The sequence below is a fragment of the Coregonus lavaretus genome (assembly GCF_964263955.1).
Source record: "Coregonus lavaretus genome assembly, chromosome: 27".
NCBI lineage: Eukaryota > Metazoa > Chordata > Actinopteri > Salmoniformes > Salmonidae > Coregonus > Coregonus lavaretus.
The window spans coordinates 22,318,632-22,335,360 of record NC_140014.1 but is presented as its reverse complement, the minus strand read 5'-3'; the positions used below and the strand labels follow the sequence as shown (position 1 = coordinate 22,335,360).

Genomic DNA, 16,729 nt, shown 5'->3' with positions numbered 1-16,729 from the left:
TTTTAAACCTTGAGACAATTGAGACATGGATTGTGTATGTGTGCCATTCAGAGGGTGAACATGGGCCAGCATCCTTGTGGAACGCTTCGACATCTTGCCCCCACGAATTTAGACTGTCCTGAGGGCAAAGTGGGGGGTTAAGTGTCTTGCTCAAGGGCACATAGACAGATTTTTCAACTTGTCGGCTCGGGTTTTCGAACCACCTTGTCGGCTCAGGTATTGTTCTCAAACTGTTGTCCTCGACGGTTCTGATTTGTAAGATAATGATGTACACTACCGTTCAAAAGTTTGGGGTCACTTAGAAATGTCCTTGTTTTCGAAAGAAAAGCAATTTTTTTGCCCATTAAAATAACATCAAATTGATCAGAAATACAGTGTAGACATTGTTAATGTTGTAAATGGCTATTATAGCTAGAAACTGCTGATTTTTTAAATGTAATATCTACATAGGCGTACAGAGGCCCATTATCAGCAACCATCAGTCCTGTGTTCCAATGGCACCTTATGTTTGCTAATCCAAGTTTATCATTTTAAAAGGCTAATTGATCATTAGAAAACCCTTTTGCAATTATGTTAACACAGTTTGAGAAACAGGCGCCTCACAGGTCCTCAACTGGCAGCTTCATTAAATAGTACCCACAAACACCAGTCTCAACCTCAACAGTGAAGAGGCGACTCCGGGATGCTGACCTTCTAGGCAGAGTTGCAAAGAAAAAGCCATATCTCAGACTGGCCAATAAAAAGAAAATATTAAGATGGGCAGACCTGTGAGATGCCTGTTTCTCAAACTAGACACTCTAATGTATTTGTCCTCTTGCTCAGTTGTGCACTGGGGCCTCCCACTTCTCTTTCTATTCTGGTTAGAGCCAGTTTGCGCTGTTCTGTGAAGGTAGTAGTACACAGCGTTGTACGAGATCTTCAGTTTCTTGGCAATTTCTCGCATGGAAAAGCCTTCATTTCTCAGAACAAGAATAGACTGACGAGTTTCAGAAGAAAGTTCTTTGTTTCTGGCCATTTTGAGCCTGTAATCGAACCCACAATTGCTGATGCTCCAGATACTCAACCAGTCTCAAGAAGGACAATTTTATTGCTTCTTTAATCAGCACAACAGTTTTCAGCTATGCTAACATACAGTGGGGGAAAAAAGTATTTAGTCAGCCACCAATTGTGCAAGTTCTCCCACTTAAAAATGAGAGAGGCCTGTAATTTTCATCATAGGTACACGTCAACTATGACAGACAAAATGAGAAAGACCTTGAAATGCTTCTTACGAAGCCACTCCTTCGTTGCCCGGGCAGTGTGTTTGGGATCATTGTCATGCTGAAAGACCCAGCCACGTTTCATCTTCAATGCCCTTGCTGATGGAAGGAGGTTTTCACTAAAAATCTCACGATACATGGCCCCATTCATTCTTTCCTTTACACGGATCAGTCGTCCTGGTCCCTTTGCAGAACAACACCCCCATGCTTCACAGTAGGTATGGTGTTCTTTGGATGCAACTCAGCATTCTTTGTCCTCCAAACACGACGAGTTGAGTTTTTACCAAAAAGTTATATTTTGGTTTCATCTGACCATATGACATTCTCCCAATCCTCTTCTGGATCATCCAAATGCACTCTAGCAAACTTCAGACGGGCCTGGACATGTACTGGCTTAAGCAGGGGGACACATCTTGCACTGCAGGATTTGAGTCCCTGGCGGCGTAGTGTGTTACTGATGGTAGGCTTTGTTACTTTGGTCCCAGCTCTCTGCAGGTCATTCACTAGGTCCCCCCGTGTGGTTCTGGGATTTTTGCTCACCGTTCTTGTGATCATTTTGACCCCACAGGGTGAGATCTTGCGTGGAGCCCCAGATCGAGGGAGATTATCAGTGGTCTTGTATGTCTTCCATTTCCTAATAATTGCTCCCACAGTTGATTTCTTCAAACCAAGCTGCTTACCTATTGCAGATTCAGTCTTCCCAGCCTGGTGCAGGTCTACAATTTTGTTTCTGGTGTCCTTTGACAGCTCTTTGGTCTTGGCCATAGTGGAGTTTGGAGTGTGACTGTTTGAGGTTGTGGACAGGTGTCTTTTATACTGATAACAAGTTCAAACAGGTGCCATTAATACAGGTAACGAGTGGAGGACAGAGGAGCCTCTTAAAGAAGAAGTTACAGGTCTGTGAGAGCCATAAATCTTGCTTGTTTGTAGGTGACCAAATACTTATTTTCCACCATAATTTGCAAATAAATTCATTAAAAATCCTACAATGTGATTTTCTGGATTTTCTTTTCTCAATTTGTCTGTCATAGTTGACGTGTACCTATGATGAAAATTACAGGCCTCTCTCATCTTTTTAAGTGGGAGAACATGCACAATTGGTGGCTGACTAAATACTTTTTTCCCCCACTGTAATTGCAAAAGCATTTTCTAATGATCAATTAGCCTTTTAAAATGATAAACTTGGATTAGCAAACATAAGGTGCCATTGGAACACAGGACTGATGGTTGCTGATAATGGGCCTCTGTATGCCTATGTAGATATTACATAAAAAATCAGCAGTTTCTAGCTATAATAGCCATTTACAACATTAACAATGTCTACACTGTATTTCTGATCAATTTGATGTTATTTTAATGGGCAAAAAATTTGCTTTTCTTTCGAAAACAAGGATATTTCTAAGTGACCCCAAGCTTTTGAACGGTAGTGTATGTGCCATACTAAACATTTGTGCATCTAAAAAAATATTTTACACATATTTTCTAAATCACCAGTTTTGCCAAAATGCATTTGCCAGCCTGTTGCTGCTGAATCAAGGTCATGTGGGGAATGAGTTCCACTGTGGTTCTCTGCTGATGAAATTTGCTCCCTAATGACCATGAATTTGCCTGGCCAGAGAGTTTAATATGACAGACAGAGCCCCAGTCAGAGCTGCAGAGATGGGGTTAATGCATGCAGGGGCTCACCTCCCTGATGGCCCATTGTTTGGAGCAGTGCTGCATACAAACTAGCCCTGGGACAAGCATCTGTGCATACTGGAGACCTCATCGGTCCCGTAAACTTCATGTTGGGATTGTAGGTTGAATGGGGGCAATTAATTGCATGAGGCAGCCTGTCGCCAGAGCAGGGTAGAGGAGGAGGGGAGATGAGACTCCAATGCCAGCGAATAACATCGCTCTTAGTGCTGTTTAGAACTGTGCATCAGCCTCCCTAAGATCTACGCTATCAATTATAATTAATTTACAGACTTTAATATGGGGAAGATAAAACCTATTATTCTGATGTATATATTTAAGCTTTTATGTGGGATAAATTGAGAATTTAGTATTTTATTGGAATCCCCATTAGCTACTGCTAAAGCAGCAGCTACTCTTCCTGGGGTCCACACAAAACATAGAACATTACATAATAAATCATATTAATAGACAATTACAGCACAAGGACATCACATCCTGGTACAGCAACTCCACCGCCGCTGACCGCAAGGCACTACAGAGGGTAGTACACTGCCTGCCCTCCAGGACACCTACAACACCATGTGTCGCAGGAAGGCCAAGAAGATCATCAAGGACCTCAGCCACCCGAGCCACAGCCTGTTCACCCTGCTTCCATCACTCAGACATGGGCAGTACAGGAGCATCATGGCTTAAACTGACAGACTGGCCAATAGCGTTTACACCCAGACCGTCAGGCTGCTGAATAGCCACCACTAATCAGCTACCTTCTCCCCTTGTCCCGCTCCTGCCCTCCCGGACATCCATACATTTTTGGTTAAGATGGAGAAGTGAACAATATCATTTGTAAAGTTGTTGACAAGTTAATAGGCTATTTACCATATTGCAAAAGTGATATTGAATTGTGCTTGGATAGATCCATCGGTGCCACCTGAGTCTGGCTTTAATTCCAGTTTTTCTCAAATGAATAATTGATATGTTGAATTCACATCTCCATTTCACCCAAAAACCTAAGTTAAAGAATAGGACTAAATCAAATCAAACTTTAAATGCACTTAAAATACAGTTTGATTTGATTTAATCCTATTCTATATGTATTAATAACTTGTATATTCCATTTGAAATCAACCAAAGCTGGAAATCCTAGGCCTATGTTCTGTCTATGTTTAGTTGAATCCTGGGCTGAATTTAAACAATAGCTGTTGATGACTTCCCAAATGGTATATAGGCCTAAATGGCATCATTGATGATGCTGTATATGATTGATAAAGTATGGTTACATTGAATTTGCTCTGTTGGACTTACCTTTTGGAATGACTTCTATAGCAACAGCGAATCTATTAAGTGGAGATTTCTTAACAATTATTCTCAAGATAGCACATTGGTAATAGTCATTGACAAAGTTCAAAGCTAAGCAGGGCTGGGCTTGGTTAAAACCCTGGATGGAAGACTGAAGAGATAGCTGTAGATAGATCAACTCTCCAGTAGGAGGTGCTGCCCAGCCTGTAGTTTCTTTCTTGTATTGGATATTACATTGAAGATCTGATGTTGTTTCAAAGGTACAAATTCATGATTTTTTGCAAAATGTCAATGTTGAAAATTGGTTACCATGATGACATAATCCTTTGAGAGAGAGAGAGAAAAAAAATATATGCCTGACATTTTTCCCTGTCACCACAGGCAACTGCTTGAAGCATGCTTCTTAGCGGAAAGTGAATTCCTTTGGGTGTGTGGCACAGAGCTTTTTCCCTCTCATCTCCAGATGCTCAGAATAGAATATTGTCATTCCCCCTCGGCTTCTGCTGCCTCCTTATTACCACATACAAATTCAGCTTAATCAGTTGCTGTTGTTTTATATTTACATATCTTTAGTTCAGAAATGGTATGTAATGAAAGTATAAGTTGTAGCTGTCATTTCGCTCTCACTTTTTATTCCACCCCCAGATTGCATACGTTTACACAAGACTTGTAGAAGCAGGCTATAGTTGTGAGTGGCTATAGTTGATCATTGTGTTCCAGGCCAGCCAGGGCTTTAAAGGCCAGAGAGGGGGGACAGTGTCTTGCTCTCAGATCTTGGAGGAGATCGATGTGAGATCCAGTGTGGAGCTGTGAAGGTCTTGGCAGGCAGCGTGTCACAAAAGGTTGAGCTCATTAGAGGAACGTTGTCGGCATGAAATGCCACTGTCTCCATATCTGTCTCCATCTCTCAGAAAAGGTGTCAAGATCTGTTATCTAATGCAGGAGAGCAGGGCCATTAGAAGGTGGCTTCTTCTATGTTACCATGGCTTCATACTTCAATTAGAATGTAACCTTTCTAATGTTTAGACTGCAAGCCAGTCGAGAGAGAGAGAGACTACCTTACTTGAATGATGTTCTGTATCCCTGCCTGTACTTTTTAGTGGCGCAGTCTGTACCAACATAGAGGAAAATATAGCAAACACTCTATGCCAATTGAGACACCTCAAGTTAACTGGGAAGTCAGGTGTAAACTCTGTAAGATTTCAACTGAAAATCTTCACCTGTTTATGATATGTTAACACTGTCATAAAACTGTCACGAAAGAGCACAGACAGAGAAGTGCTTCTCCTCTTGTTGCTAAGGCAATGGTGGTTGCCGTGCTGCAGTGGTGGAGCTGAGGCAAAGCGAGCTGGCAGACTCATCAGTGCTCAGCTGCCTCCAGGCTGGATGATCTTAGAGTGCTAACCTGATTAGCCCCAGTCTGCTAGCCCCCTCCACCTCCCTACAGCCCCGCTCTCCTCTATATCATACATCAGCCACCCTGCCCCGCCTGCCAGCCAGCTCCACTGAAGAGTGTCTGCCTGCCTCCAAAAACAAATACCTCTCTGGACCCTTGCTTAGTAGTTTCCATGACAACATCCAATCCCCCTTCATTCCAAAACACATTCAGACTTTCTAAAAAATAATGTGTGTCTGTTGTCTTTTCTCACAGGCTTGTCTCCCCCGGAAAGCCTCAGGACTGATCCCCCAGCAGCCATCAGGTATGGCACATTATCTTCAGTTGGCCTCATGGGACAACATTTGATTACTCTGCAGTACAGATAGTTTCAAGTTTCAAGTTGTATTAGTCATGTGTACGGGATACACATGGTATACAACATCCAACGAAATGCATACTTGCAGGTTCCTTCTCAACAATGCAACAATAATAAGAAATCATAAAAGATAACCCACTGGGTACAGACGTCAGTTCAATGTCTAATTTTAATTTACATTTGGTTGAATTGTCAACTAACGTGAATTCAACAAAACATTTCACCATGTCATTGGATTTAGGTTAAAGGTTGTGTGAAAAAAAGACAATTCCCTTATGTTGATGACCTTTTGCGAATCCAATCAGTTTTCCATGTTGATTCAACATCATCACATTGATTTTTGGGGTTGAAATGACATGGAACAACGATGATTCAACCAGTTTTTGCCCATTGGGAAGAATACGAGCATGAAGTAAATGGCTCAGTAGAATAGAATAAACATTTTATCATGAGTATAATACAGGAAGGCACAATGTATAGTCCAATATTTACACGTGTTTTTGGGAAGGGAGGATTGAGGGCAAGTGTTTGAATTGTGCAGTATTTCGCATAATAAGAGTCTGGTAGCTGCAGTTGTGATGTGTGTGTGTGCATGTGTGTGTGGGGGTGGGTGTGGGTGTGAGAGTGTGCATGCATGCGTGCACAGCCAGGTCACCCGTGACCTGGCTCCATCCATGTCTGAGGACGTCGGGAGATGATGTGGAAACTGGACACTAGGGGCAACAGTGAGCATTCAAGTAGGTTTCGGTTTTCCTTCAGCATTGTGGATGGGGATGGTGGATGGGCGTAAGCATCTGCCTCAGGTTGCAAGTTTGAATCCAGCGATAGAAAGTTGTTTATAATTTTTTTGTTTTAAGCCTATCACAAACCTTAACCCTTACCTTAACCATTCATAGTTAATGCCTAACCTTAAGAATTTGGAGTTAATGCCTGAATTTAACCCTAACCTTAAAAATGTGGAGTTAATGCCTAAACGTAACCTTAAACTCTTCGAAATTTTACAATTGGAACAACTCTGAAATTTGACGTTTGAGAAACAAGGATGAACATCTAATTCTGACGTGAGACTGTGAGAGCTAGTAGGCGTGCCTGCGTGAGTGCATATGTGCTAAGGTGCGGAGAATCAGAGCAGGTGGTCAGTCCAGTTCAAGTGTTCAGAAGTCTGATGGCTTGTAGATAGAAATTCCCATAGCAGGCTGTGATGCAACTGGTCAGGATGCTCTCGATGGTGCAGCGGTAGTATTTGGAGAGGACCCGGGTTGGCATGGCAAATTTATTCAGCAGCCTTAGGGAGTAGAAACCGTTACACCCTCTTGACAAGAGTGGTGGTGTTGTTGGTCCATGTCAAGTCCTCGGTGATGTGGACACAGAGGAACTTAAAAGTGCTGACTCTACTGCAGTCCCATTGATGTGCATCACCTCAGTGCTGCTGTATCCACCTTTCTCCTTTGCTTTATCCACCTTTCTCGTCTCTATATCCCTACATATGCCAACAACCAGGTTATACAGCTGCGGCCTCACTAGAACTTTATACCTGACCTGTAGAGTGGTGGTATAGTGGAGGTGACTGTGCCATAGCAATCCTCAGGACAGCAGATCCATGTTATGTGTTAAACTAATAGAGGCCACACCACACCACTGCTTTTCTCAGCCCAATCCCCTGAACTCACACACCAGCCTCAGTGTTACTCTGTGGGTCACAGTAGGACAGCCAGTGACTTACTAGCATCAATAAACCAACATTTCAGACAGAGGGGAATATGGAGAGCACTGCAGAGAGACAGATTTGGGACATGTCAGTTACTGCTTTAACACCAGAGCAGACAGCCAGCCCATGGACGTGACTTTTACAATGATGCAAGCAAATTAAATATGTGAATGCTTTGTAGGATAGATTAACCCAATGTGTTGAATGGAATTCAGGCAATCTGAGACATAACAATTTAGCCCCCATCTCTCTGTCTCTCTCTGTTTCTCTTTCTCTCTTCTTTCTCCCACACACACATACGCACACACACACACAAAGCTTTAGAGCTTATCTTAATACTTACAAAATAGAGCTGTCTGCATTTTAAGATCAAGAAAGTACATTAGCCGTGTAGCAGCTAAAGTTCTTGGATTCCTGGAGATGCGATGAATGTGACATTTGCATGATTAAGTAGGATGATATTCACTCAGCTCTCTGGTTTTCAGATGAAGTCCCTCCCGTCTCTATAGCCCCAGGGAAGGAGCCAGCCAGTACACTGATGTTACATAATCCCAAGGAATAGCCAAGCAGAGCGAGATCAATCGGGCATTGTGTGATTGATTACAAACCCTGAACTCAGCATTAGTACCATCACACTGAGACAAACAAACCATCGAAGTGGAAGAAAAACAATAAACATTGTCCTCTTTTTCAGTTGAATGTCCACAGAAGATCACCTTTATTTAGTCTTAATTGAGTTAGCACGCAACACATTACATAAGTGCAGGATGGGGTCCGTTTTACAAGCTGTTTGGTTGATAGAGTATGTATTTGCATTGTGTCACATGTTTTTGGTTATAAAGATAGTTATAGGTGAAATCATCGCTGTTCAATAGCAGCTGAGTTGATGAGGTAGACATGGAGACACTCATAAACAAAATATTATGTTATTTACATGTCCCAATGCAATCCACACAATCACATTAAACCGACCTACTCTCAGATCATTGAAAATAGAGACATTACCCACAACAATCTGCATAGTGCCATGTAACGATGTGTTAAACTCATAGGGCTGGTTTCCTAGACTCAGATGAAGCTTATTCCTGGAATAAAAAGCACTTTCGATGTAGATTCTCCATTGATAATGTTTTTTGGTCCAGAAGAAGGGTTAATCTGGTAAGGGAAACCCATTATGCTAGTTGGAAAGTCGGAGAGAGGAACCCCCTGATATAGAATAGCACTGCAATGGCCTGAAAACAAAGCTCACAGGTAATTGAACGAAAAAGTGAGATCTCCTATTGAAATGGTAATGAAATGGTTCTGTATCCAATGCCAACAGTAACATTCCTAATAGGGATGACACATTTATAATATGGCAATTATACTGATTGAGGAGAAATTGCTCTCTTGATTGCAGCACAAGGCTCTTGGGCAACCACATTGAGTGGTTGTTATATCTTAAGTCATGATACATGTACAAGGGAACATCATGTATTTTACATACACTGCCAGTCAAAAGTTTGACACACCTACTCATTCAAGGGTTTTTCTTTATTTTTTACTATTTTTTTACATTGTAGAATAATAGTGAAGACATCAAAACTATGAAATAACACACATTGAATCATGTAGTAACCAAAAAAGTGTTAAACAAATCAAAATATATTTTATATTTGAGATTCTTCAAATGGCCACCCTTTGCCTTGATGACAGCTTTGCACACTCTTGGCATTCTCTCAAGCAGCTTCATGAGGTAGTCACCTGGAATGCATTTCAATTAACAGGTGTGCCTTCTTAAAAGTTAATTTGTGGGATTCCTTTCCTTCTTAATGTGTTTGAGCCAATCAGTTGTGTTGTGACAAGGTAGGAGGGGTATACAGAAGATAGCCCTATTTGGTAAAAGACCAAGTCCATATTATGGCCAGAACAGCTCAAGTAAACAAAGAGAAACGACAGTCCATCATTACTTTAAGACATGTAGGTCAATACGGAAAATTAAGAACTTTGAAAGTTTCTTCAAGTGCAGTCGCAAAAACCATCAAGTGCTATGATGAAACTGGCTCTCATGAGGACCGCCACAGGAATGGAAGACCCAGAGTTACCTCTGCTGCAGAGGATACGTTCATTAGAGTTACCAGCCTCAGAAATTGCAGCCCAAATAAATGCATCTCAACATCAACTGTTCAGAGGGGACTGTGTGAATCAGGCCTTCATGGTCGAATTGCTGCAAAGAAACCACTACATCACTAAGAAGAAGATACCTGCTTGGGCCAAGAAACACGAGCAATGGACATTAGACCAGTGGAAATTTGTCCTTTGGTCTGGAGTCCAAATTAGAGATTTTTGGTTCCAACCGCCATGTCTTTGTGAGATGTGGTGTGGGGGAATGGATGATCTCTGCATGTGTAGTTCCCACCGTAAAGCATGGAGGAGGAGGTGTTATGGTGTAGGGGTGTTTTGCTGGTGACACTGTCTGTGATTTATTTAGAATTCAAGGCACACTTAACCAGCATGGCTACCACAGCATTCTGCATTGATATGCCTTCCCATCTGGTTTGGGCTTAGTGGATCTATCATTTGTTTTTCAACAGGACAATGACCCAACACACCTCCAGGCTGTGTAAGGGCTATTTGACCAAGAAGGAGAGTGATTGAGTGCTGCATCAGATGACCTGGCCTCCACAATCCCCCGACCTCAACCCAATTGAGATGGTTTGGGATGAGTCGGACGGCAGAGTGAAGGAAAAGCAGCCAACAAGTGCTCAGCATATGTGGGAACTCCTTCAAGACTGTTGGAAAACTATTCCAGGTGAAGCTGGTTGAGAGAATGCCAAGAGTGTGCAAAGCTGTCATCAAGGCAAAGGGTGGCAATTTGAAGAATCTCAAATATAAAATATATTTTGATTTGTTTAACACTTTTCTGGTTACTACATGATTCCATATGTGTTATTTCATAGTTTTGATGTCTTCACTATTATTCTACAATGTAGAAAATAGCAAAAATAAAGAAAATCCCTTGAATGAGTAGGTGTGTCCAAACTTTTGACTGGTACTGTATATGTTGTGGGTAATGTAACATGTTTGGAAAAACTGTGTTCGCAATGGTATATAGTCAATCACATACATAAAACACTTGAAAATACAAAAATAAACTTTATAAAAGTAATCTCAAACTAAAGCAATATTCACCACATATCAGCAGCTTGGACATACAGTAGTGTAGTGTTATTATCAAATTCTTGACGTATTATAGCTAACTTGGCATTGTGACTTTCAATGTACTGTAGATAACAACTGATACACACTATAGAAACATATAGGTAAATGTGTTCTTAGCAGCAAAAGGATGCACACATCTAACGATCATCTCTAACGATCATCTCTAACTACAGTAGCATCTCTTACTACCTCAGCAGGCTCAGGTAGGACGTAGTGAAACTTGTTTATTAATACATGTTTTAGGGTTGTCCACAGAAAGATGATTGTCTAATGGGTCCAAAAACCCAAAGTACTTCTGTATTTGTGGCTTGTTTATAACGTATCATCACAGTATTGATATAGATACAGTATGTGGTTCAACACCACTTCACATTTACAATTAGTGAAAACTGAATGAGCCTAAGCTAAGTCAAGCCCAAAGACACTTAAGCAAATAATCTACTGTTGAGTTCCATCAAACAGCTAGAACTCAAGATAGGAGAATAACAGTCTATTTTAGAGTGAGTAACAGTCAGTTGAAGTCTATTGAAATATGATAATACACATATGGCAACATGATATTTACAACCTCTACTGTCAGAGGAGAGGAGAGTGCCACATACACTCTTAGAAAAAAAGCTGCTATCTAGAACCAAAAAGGGTTGTTCAGCTGTCCCCATAGGAGAACCCTTTGAATAACTCATTTTGGTTAAAGGTAGAACCCTTTTTGGTTCCATGTAGAACCCTTTCCCCAGAGGGAACATGGAACCCAAAAGAGTTCTACCTCGAACCCAAAAGGGTTCTACCTGGAACTAAAAAGGGTTCTCCTATGGGGACAGCCACAGAACCCTTTTGGAACCCTTTTTTCTAAGAGTGTACACCTTTCAGACAAAGCTGCACACGGACGCCATTACAGTCATAGGGATCCCATAGAAAATATTTTGAATACATTAACAGTTCTTGTCATTTTCTATTGAGCATTGTCAAAAGTTTTTTGTTTGCTTAATAATATCAATGGCTTTAAGAATCATGTTAACCTCTAAGGGTTGTTACACCCCAGGTCATGAACACATACAAAGAAAGGAGTGTATTAGTATGTGCCATTATCAGAACCCTAGCCTAACTCAAAGGCATAGAGATAGAATCGTGATAATCACTCTAAACAATAATTTTGTACATACCTTTTGTGATCAATGTTTCTTTATCATTGGTTTGATTTGGGAAAGGGCCCATATCATAGCTGCCCATTCCAGCTATAGTAATGATCACAGTAGAGGTAGTGATGCCAAGTAATACAGCCAGTGTTTGACAATTGTGTGACTCTTTAAGATACATCACGAAGAACCCCACAATCATTGTTATTATTTGAGTAGATATATCAAGTCAATTATTTACAAAGCAAATTCAGTCATTACATTAATTTAACCTTTCTCTAATTTGAGGAACTCAAACTGCAGACTTAGAGCACATCCAAAGCTGGTTGGCACATAACATCCCTACAATGTTATAGCAGCATTGCCTAGAAGCTGCAACATCCACAGCAAAAACAGTTAACTCTGTGAACATCAGGTGATTCAACCATTGTGTGTGGTGTCAAGTGTGATAACACCATTCGTTCACCCTACTGTGACCCTAGACTCACTGAGGAAATATACAGCAATCAAAACCTTCATGCTGTGAGCTATACAACCTTACTCCATAGCAACCATGAAGGTGATTAGACAGAAACTGATAGCAGACCCCAGCGTATGTTTCAGTCAGTCTTGTGTTCCCCGTTCTTGGCCCACCCTCTGCTCATGGCCGCCACTACGATGGAGTACATGTTGAGCCAGGCCTGACGCAGTGGGGCAGTGTACCCCTGACCCAGACTACACTGCAACATGTAGAGAAGGGACTCCCCCACCACCTGCAACATACACACGCACGCAGATATTATGAATATTGGCCTACATTTATAAATTGTTGCAAGTTTTGTTTCTTAAAAGTACACAGTAAAAAAATATGTTGATTTCAATGTACAGTTGTAAGGCAAACAGCTTCAATAGGATTGTGAGTTTGCTCAACAAAATGTTCACACACAAACTTTTTGTTGTGAGTTTGCTCAACAACATTTTTGTTGAGCAAACTCACAATCTTATTGCAGCTGGTTGTCTTACAATCAGGGTTGGGGTTAATTCCACTAATTCAATTCTAATTCAATTTCCTCTCCCTGTATATTCCATTTAATTCAATTCTAATTCCAGGTCAGTCTTTGAATTCAGAGATAACTCAATTCTTCTCAATTCTAATGTTAGGTAAATTCCAATAATTAAATTCCCAATTCAATATGATCCCCAACATTTCCACAAAGTCCAATTTGAATTAAATTCTCTCAGACTTTCAGGCTGATCAGGTCACTGTCCAGACAGCCTGGTTATACTTGAAATATAGAGATAGAACTTGAAATGATTTAAAACAAATCCTGTAGTAAATGTTTTATACAAAGTGCAATAATTCCAATAACTGGGAAATGTACAAATATTGAATTCCAATTCATTTCCAAAGATTAAATGTTTTTACAATTCCAATTCCAATTCAAACAGTCCAAACAGTCTAATTCCAATTCAATTCCAATTCCATAACTTGAAGATTGTTGAAATTTGAATTGAATTCAACATGAATTCTCCACTTCATGAGTTAATTCAAGAATTTTATTGGAATTTCAAATGAAACTGGAATTGACCCCAACTTACAATTGTACGTTAAATCAACATTTATTTTTTTACAGTGTAGTATAGTGTACAGTACACACAGTATGACAGCAGTGTATTACAGTGAGTGATCAGAGTGACAGTAGTCTTACAACGAAGGACTGGGTGTTAACCCCGACTGCCTGGTGCTTCTTCCCCAGGTTGAGCAGAAAATCCTCCAAGGTATGGAGGTCATCCAAGTGACTGACTGCTGCATCGATCACCAGCATTACCTGGACACATACGCACACATACACACACAATCATGTACGCACAAACACACACATACACACACATACACAAAGAAATGTGCACATTCACCAACATGCAGCAAGAGGTTATTGCCGTGGATTTGTTTCCAAGAATCAGCCATTTAGATGTCAGTTTTAATGGTGATGGGCTACACAGGATTACCTTTGTGACATGGTCCAGGAACTCAGGGCTGGAGAGGCAGTCTTGTGTGGGGCTACAGTTTGTGTTGTAGTGGAAGAGGTTGAGGAGTGCAGGCTCTAGTTCAAACAGTCTGCACAGACATAAAACACAACTCATTACTATAGGTGCCGATAGATACATGTAGTCATAAGTCACTCGAATGCCACAATAGGTACGATTTTAATGTCTGGTTAAAGAAAATAGAACAGTCAACAACAGTTCTTCTCTAGCGTCTGTTTTAGCAGCAGCTGTTTCAAAATAAAGAGTATTGCAGCCTGTCGCCAAGCAACAAGTCAAGCCTCCAGTCCCGGTATAGGGAGTGTGTGATGCAGTATCTATGTTGGTTAAGTGTATTTTTCTCTCTAAGTACACAAGTACTGTTTACTATGGCAACTACATTATTTACAGTATCTTTGCACTATACTGGCATTTTTGCATTGTATACAACTGCAAATGTAGTCAATGGTTAGGTTTCAGTAAACTTTCTTACAAAAAAATGCTGCAGATATCAACAAACACTCTGTTTTGGTCCACAAACAGTAAAGGCTGATATACTAATAACCATGAAATCTTCATAGAGGAACACATGCATAGTATAGTTATCAGTGTTTCCCTAGGATTTTTTTCAGCAGAGGTAGCAGAGTTGAATATAGGGGAAACACTGGTTATAAAGTATAGTGTTGCATATCTGAATAGATAATACAGTATGACAAGCAATATTACAACTTCTAACTCCTCAAATAAAACGGTTTAACTCATAACTGTACCTGGAGAACATGATGACTCCGTGTGGAACTTTGTTCTTGCCAAGACTCTCCCAGCTGCCTCGGATCAGCTCCTTGTCTTTCTCCGTCAGCTTCTCCATGCCCAGGGTCGGACTAGTTCTCGTTGTAGGATTACGCCAATCTCTTTGCAGGATCAGAGGAAAAGTCTCTGGTCTGGACAACCCATTACACTGTTGTAGACTCCGCTTGGGAAACCTTTGACGACCCACCTGGAAACTAAGTGTAAGTGCAAGAGCTAAGACATAACATAGTAAAACCAAAACAATAGAAAGAGGAATTCATGATAGTTGTACATGTGCAAAACTAGATCCCAGCATACCTTAGTTGTGAGACTCTTCTCTTTTCACACGATCCCTGTCTGTACCAGGCTGTGGAGTCTGTGTGTGTTTGTGAGTCTGGAGAACTGCCTTGGCTGGCACTCTTGGCAGTTACTTGCTCTCCTGCTCACAGTGCATTCAGAGAGAGACAAGTCATCTGCCGTGCTTATCTGTCACACTGACTGCTGTCTCTCTCTCTCTCCCTCACTCTCTCTCTCTCCCGCTATGCTTTCTCTCCAGCGCTGTGGATCTGCTCACGCCACTGAAGAAGGAAAGGAGGGATCTCTCTCTTTCGCTCCTTTGAGGATGTGACGAGCTACAGCTCCTCCTACAGGTGAACCAAGGGCTGTCAAAAACATCAACCTCCCCCCAAATACACTGAACAAAAATATAAACGCAACATATAAAGTGTTGGTCGCATGTTTCATGAGCTGAAATAAAATATCCCAAAAATGTTCCATACGCACAAAAAGCTTATTTCTCTCAAGTTTTGTGCACAAATTTGTTTATATCCCTGTTAGTGAGCGTTTCTCCTTTGCCAAGATAATCCATCCACCTGATAGGTGTGGCATATCAAGAAGCTGATTAAACAGCATGATCATTACACAGGTGCACCTTGTGCTGGGGACAGTAAAAGGCCACTCTAAAATGTGCAGTTTTGTCACACAACACAATGTCACAGATGTCTCAAGTTTTGAGGGAGTGTGCAATTGGCATGCTGACTGCAGGATCACGTGTATGGCGTTGTGTGGGCGAGCAGTTTGCTGATGTCAACGTTGTGAACAGAGTGCCCCATGGTGGCGGTGGGGTTATGGTATGGGCAGGCATAAGCTACGGACAATGAAAACAATTGCATTTTATCGATGGCAATTTGAATACACAGCGATACCGTGACGAGATCCTGAGGCCCACCTCATGTTTCAGCATGATAATGCACGGCCTCATGTCTCAAGGATCTGTACACAATTCCTGGAAGCTGAAAATGTCCAGGTTCTTCTATGGCTTGCATACTTACCAGACATGTCACCCATTGAGCATGTTTGGGATGCTCTAGATCAACCTGTACGACAGTGTGTTCCAGTTCCCGCCAATATCCAGCAACTTCGCAAAGCCATTGAAGAGGAGTGGGACAACATTCCACAGGCCACAATCAACAGCCAGATCAACTCTATGCGAAGGAGATGTCGCGCTGCATTAGGCAAATTGTGGTCACACCAGATACTCACTAGATTTCTTATCCACGGCCCTACCTTTTTTATAAGGTATCTGTGACCAACAGATTCATATCTGTATACCCAGTCATGTGAAATCCATAGATTAAGGCCTAATTTCTTTCTTTCAATTGACTGATTTCCTTATATGAATTGTAACTCTGTAATATCTGTGAAATTGTTGCATGTTGCATTTATATTTTTGTTCAGTATAAATAAACCCATACACAGAGCACCTTGACTTGCACTGTCACCTAATATAAGGTCAGAGGTCAATGAACTAAAGGGAGATAAATAATCATATACATATTCAGACCCTTTGGGGCCCCAAATTTACCTTTTGGAGTTGCTCTTTAACCTTGCTATGAACCTTTCTACCGT

General features: G+C 41.2%; 1 protein-coding gene across 1 annotated transcript; it reads right to left on the bottom strand.

Annotated features, from left to right (window-relative positions):
* Positions 1 to 12,627: 12,627 nt before the first annotated feature.
* Positions 12,628 to 14,900, bottom strand: ngb (neuroglobin; the record flags this gene model as incomplete). Its single annotated transcript, XM_084144104.1, has 4 exons — positions 12,628 to 12,780; positions 13,717 to 13,836; positions 14,018 to 14,126; positions 14,803 to 14,900. The coding sequence occupies 4 exons, from the start codon at positions 14,898 to 14,900 to the stop codon at positions 12,628 to 12,630; spliced, it is 480 nt and encodes a 159-aa protein (XP_084000230.1).
* Between the last annotated feature and the right edge of the window lie 1,829 nt (positions 14,901 to 16,729).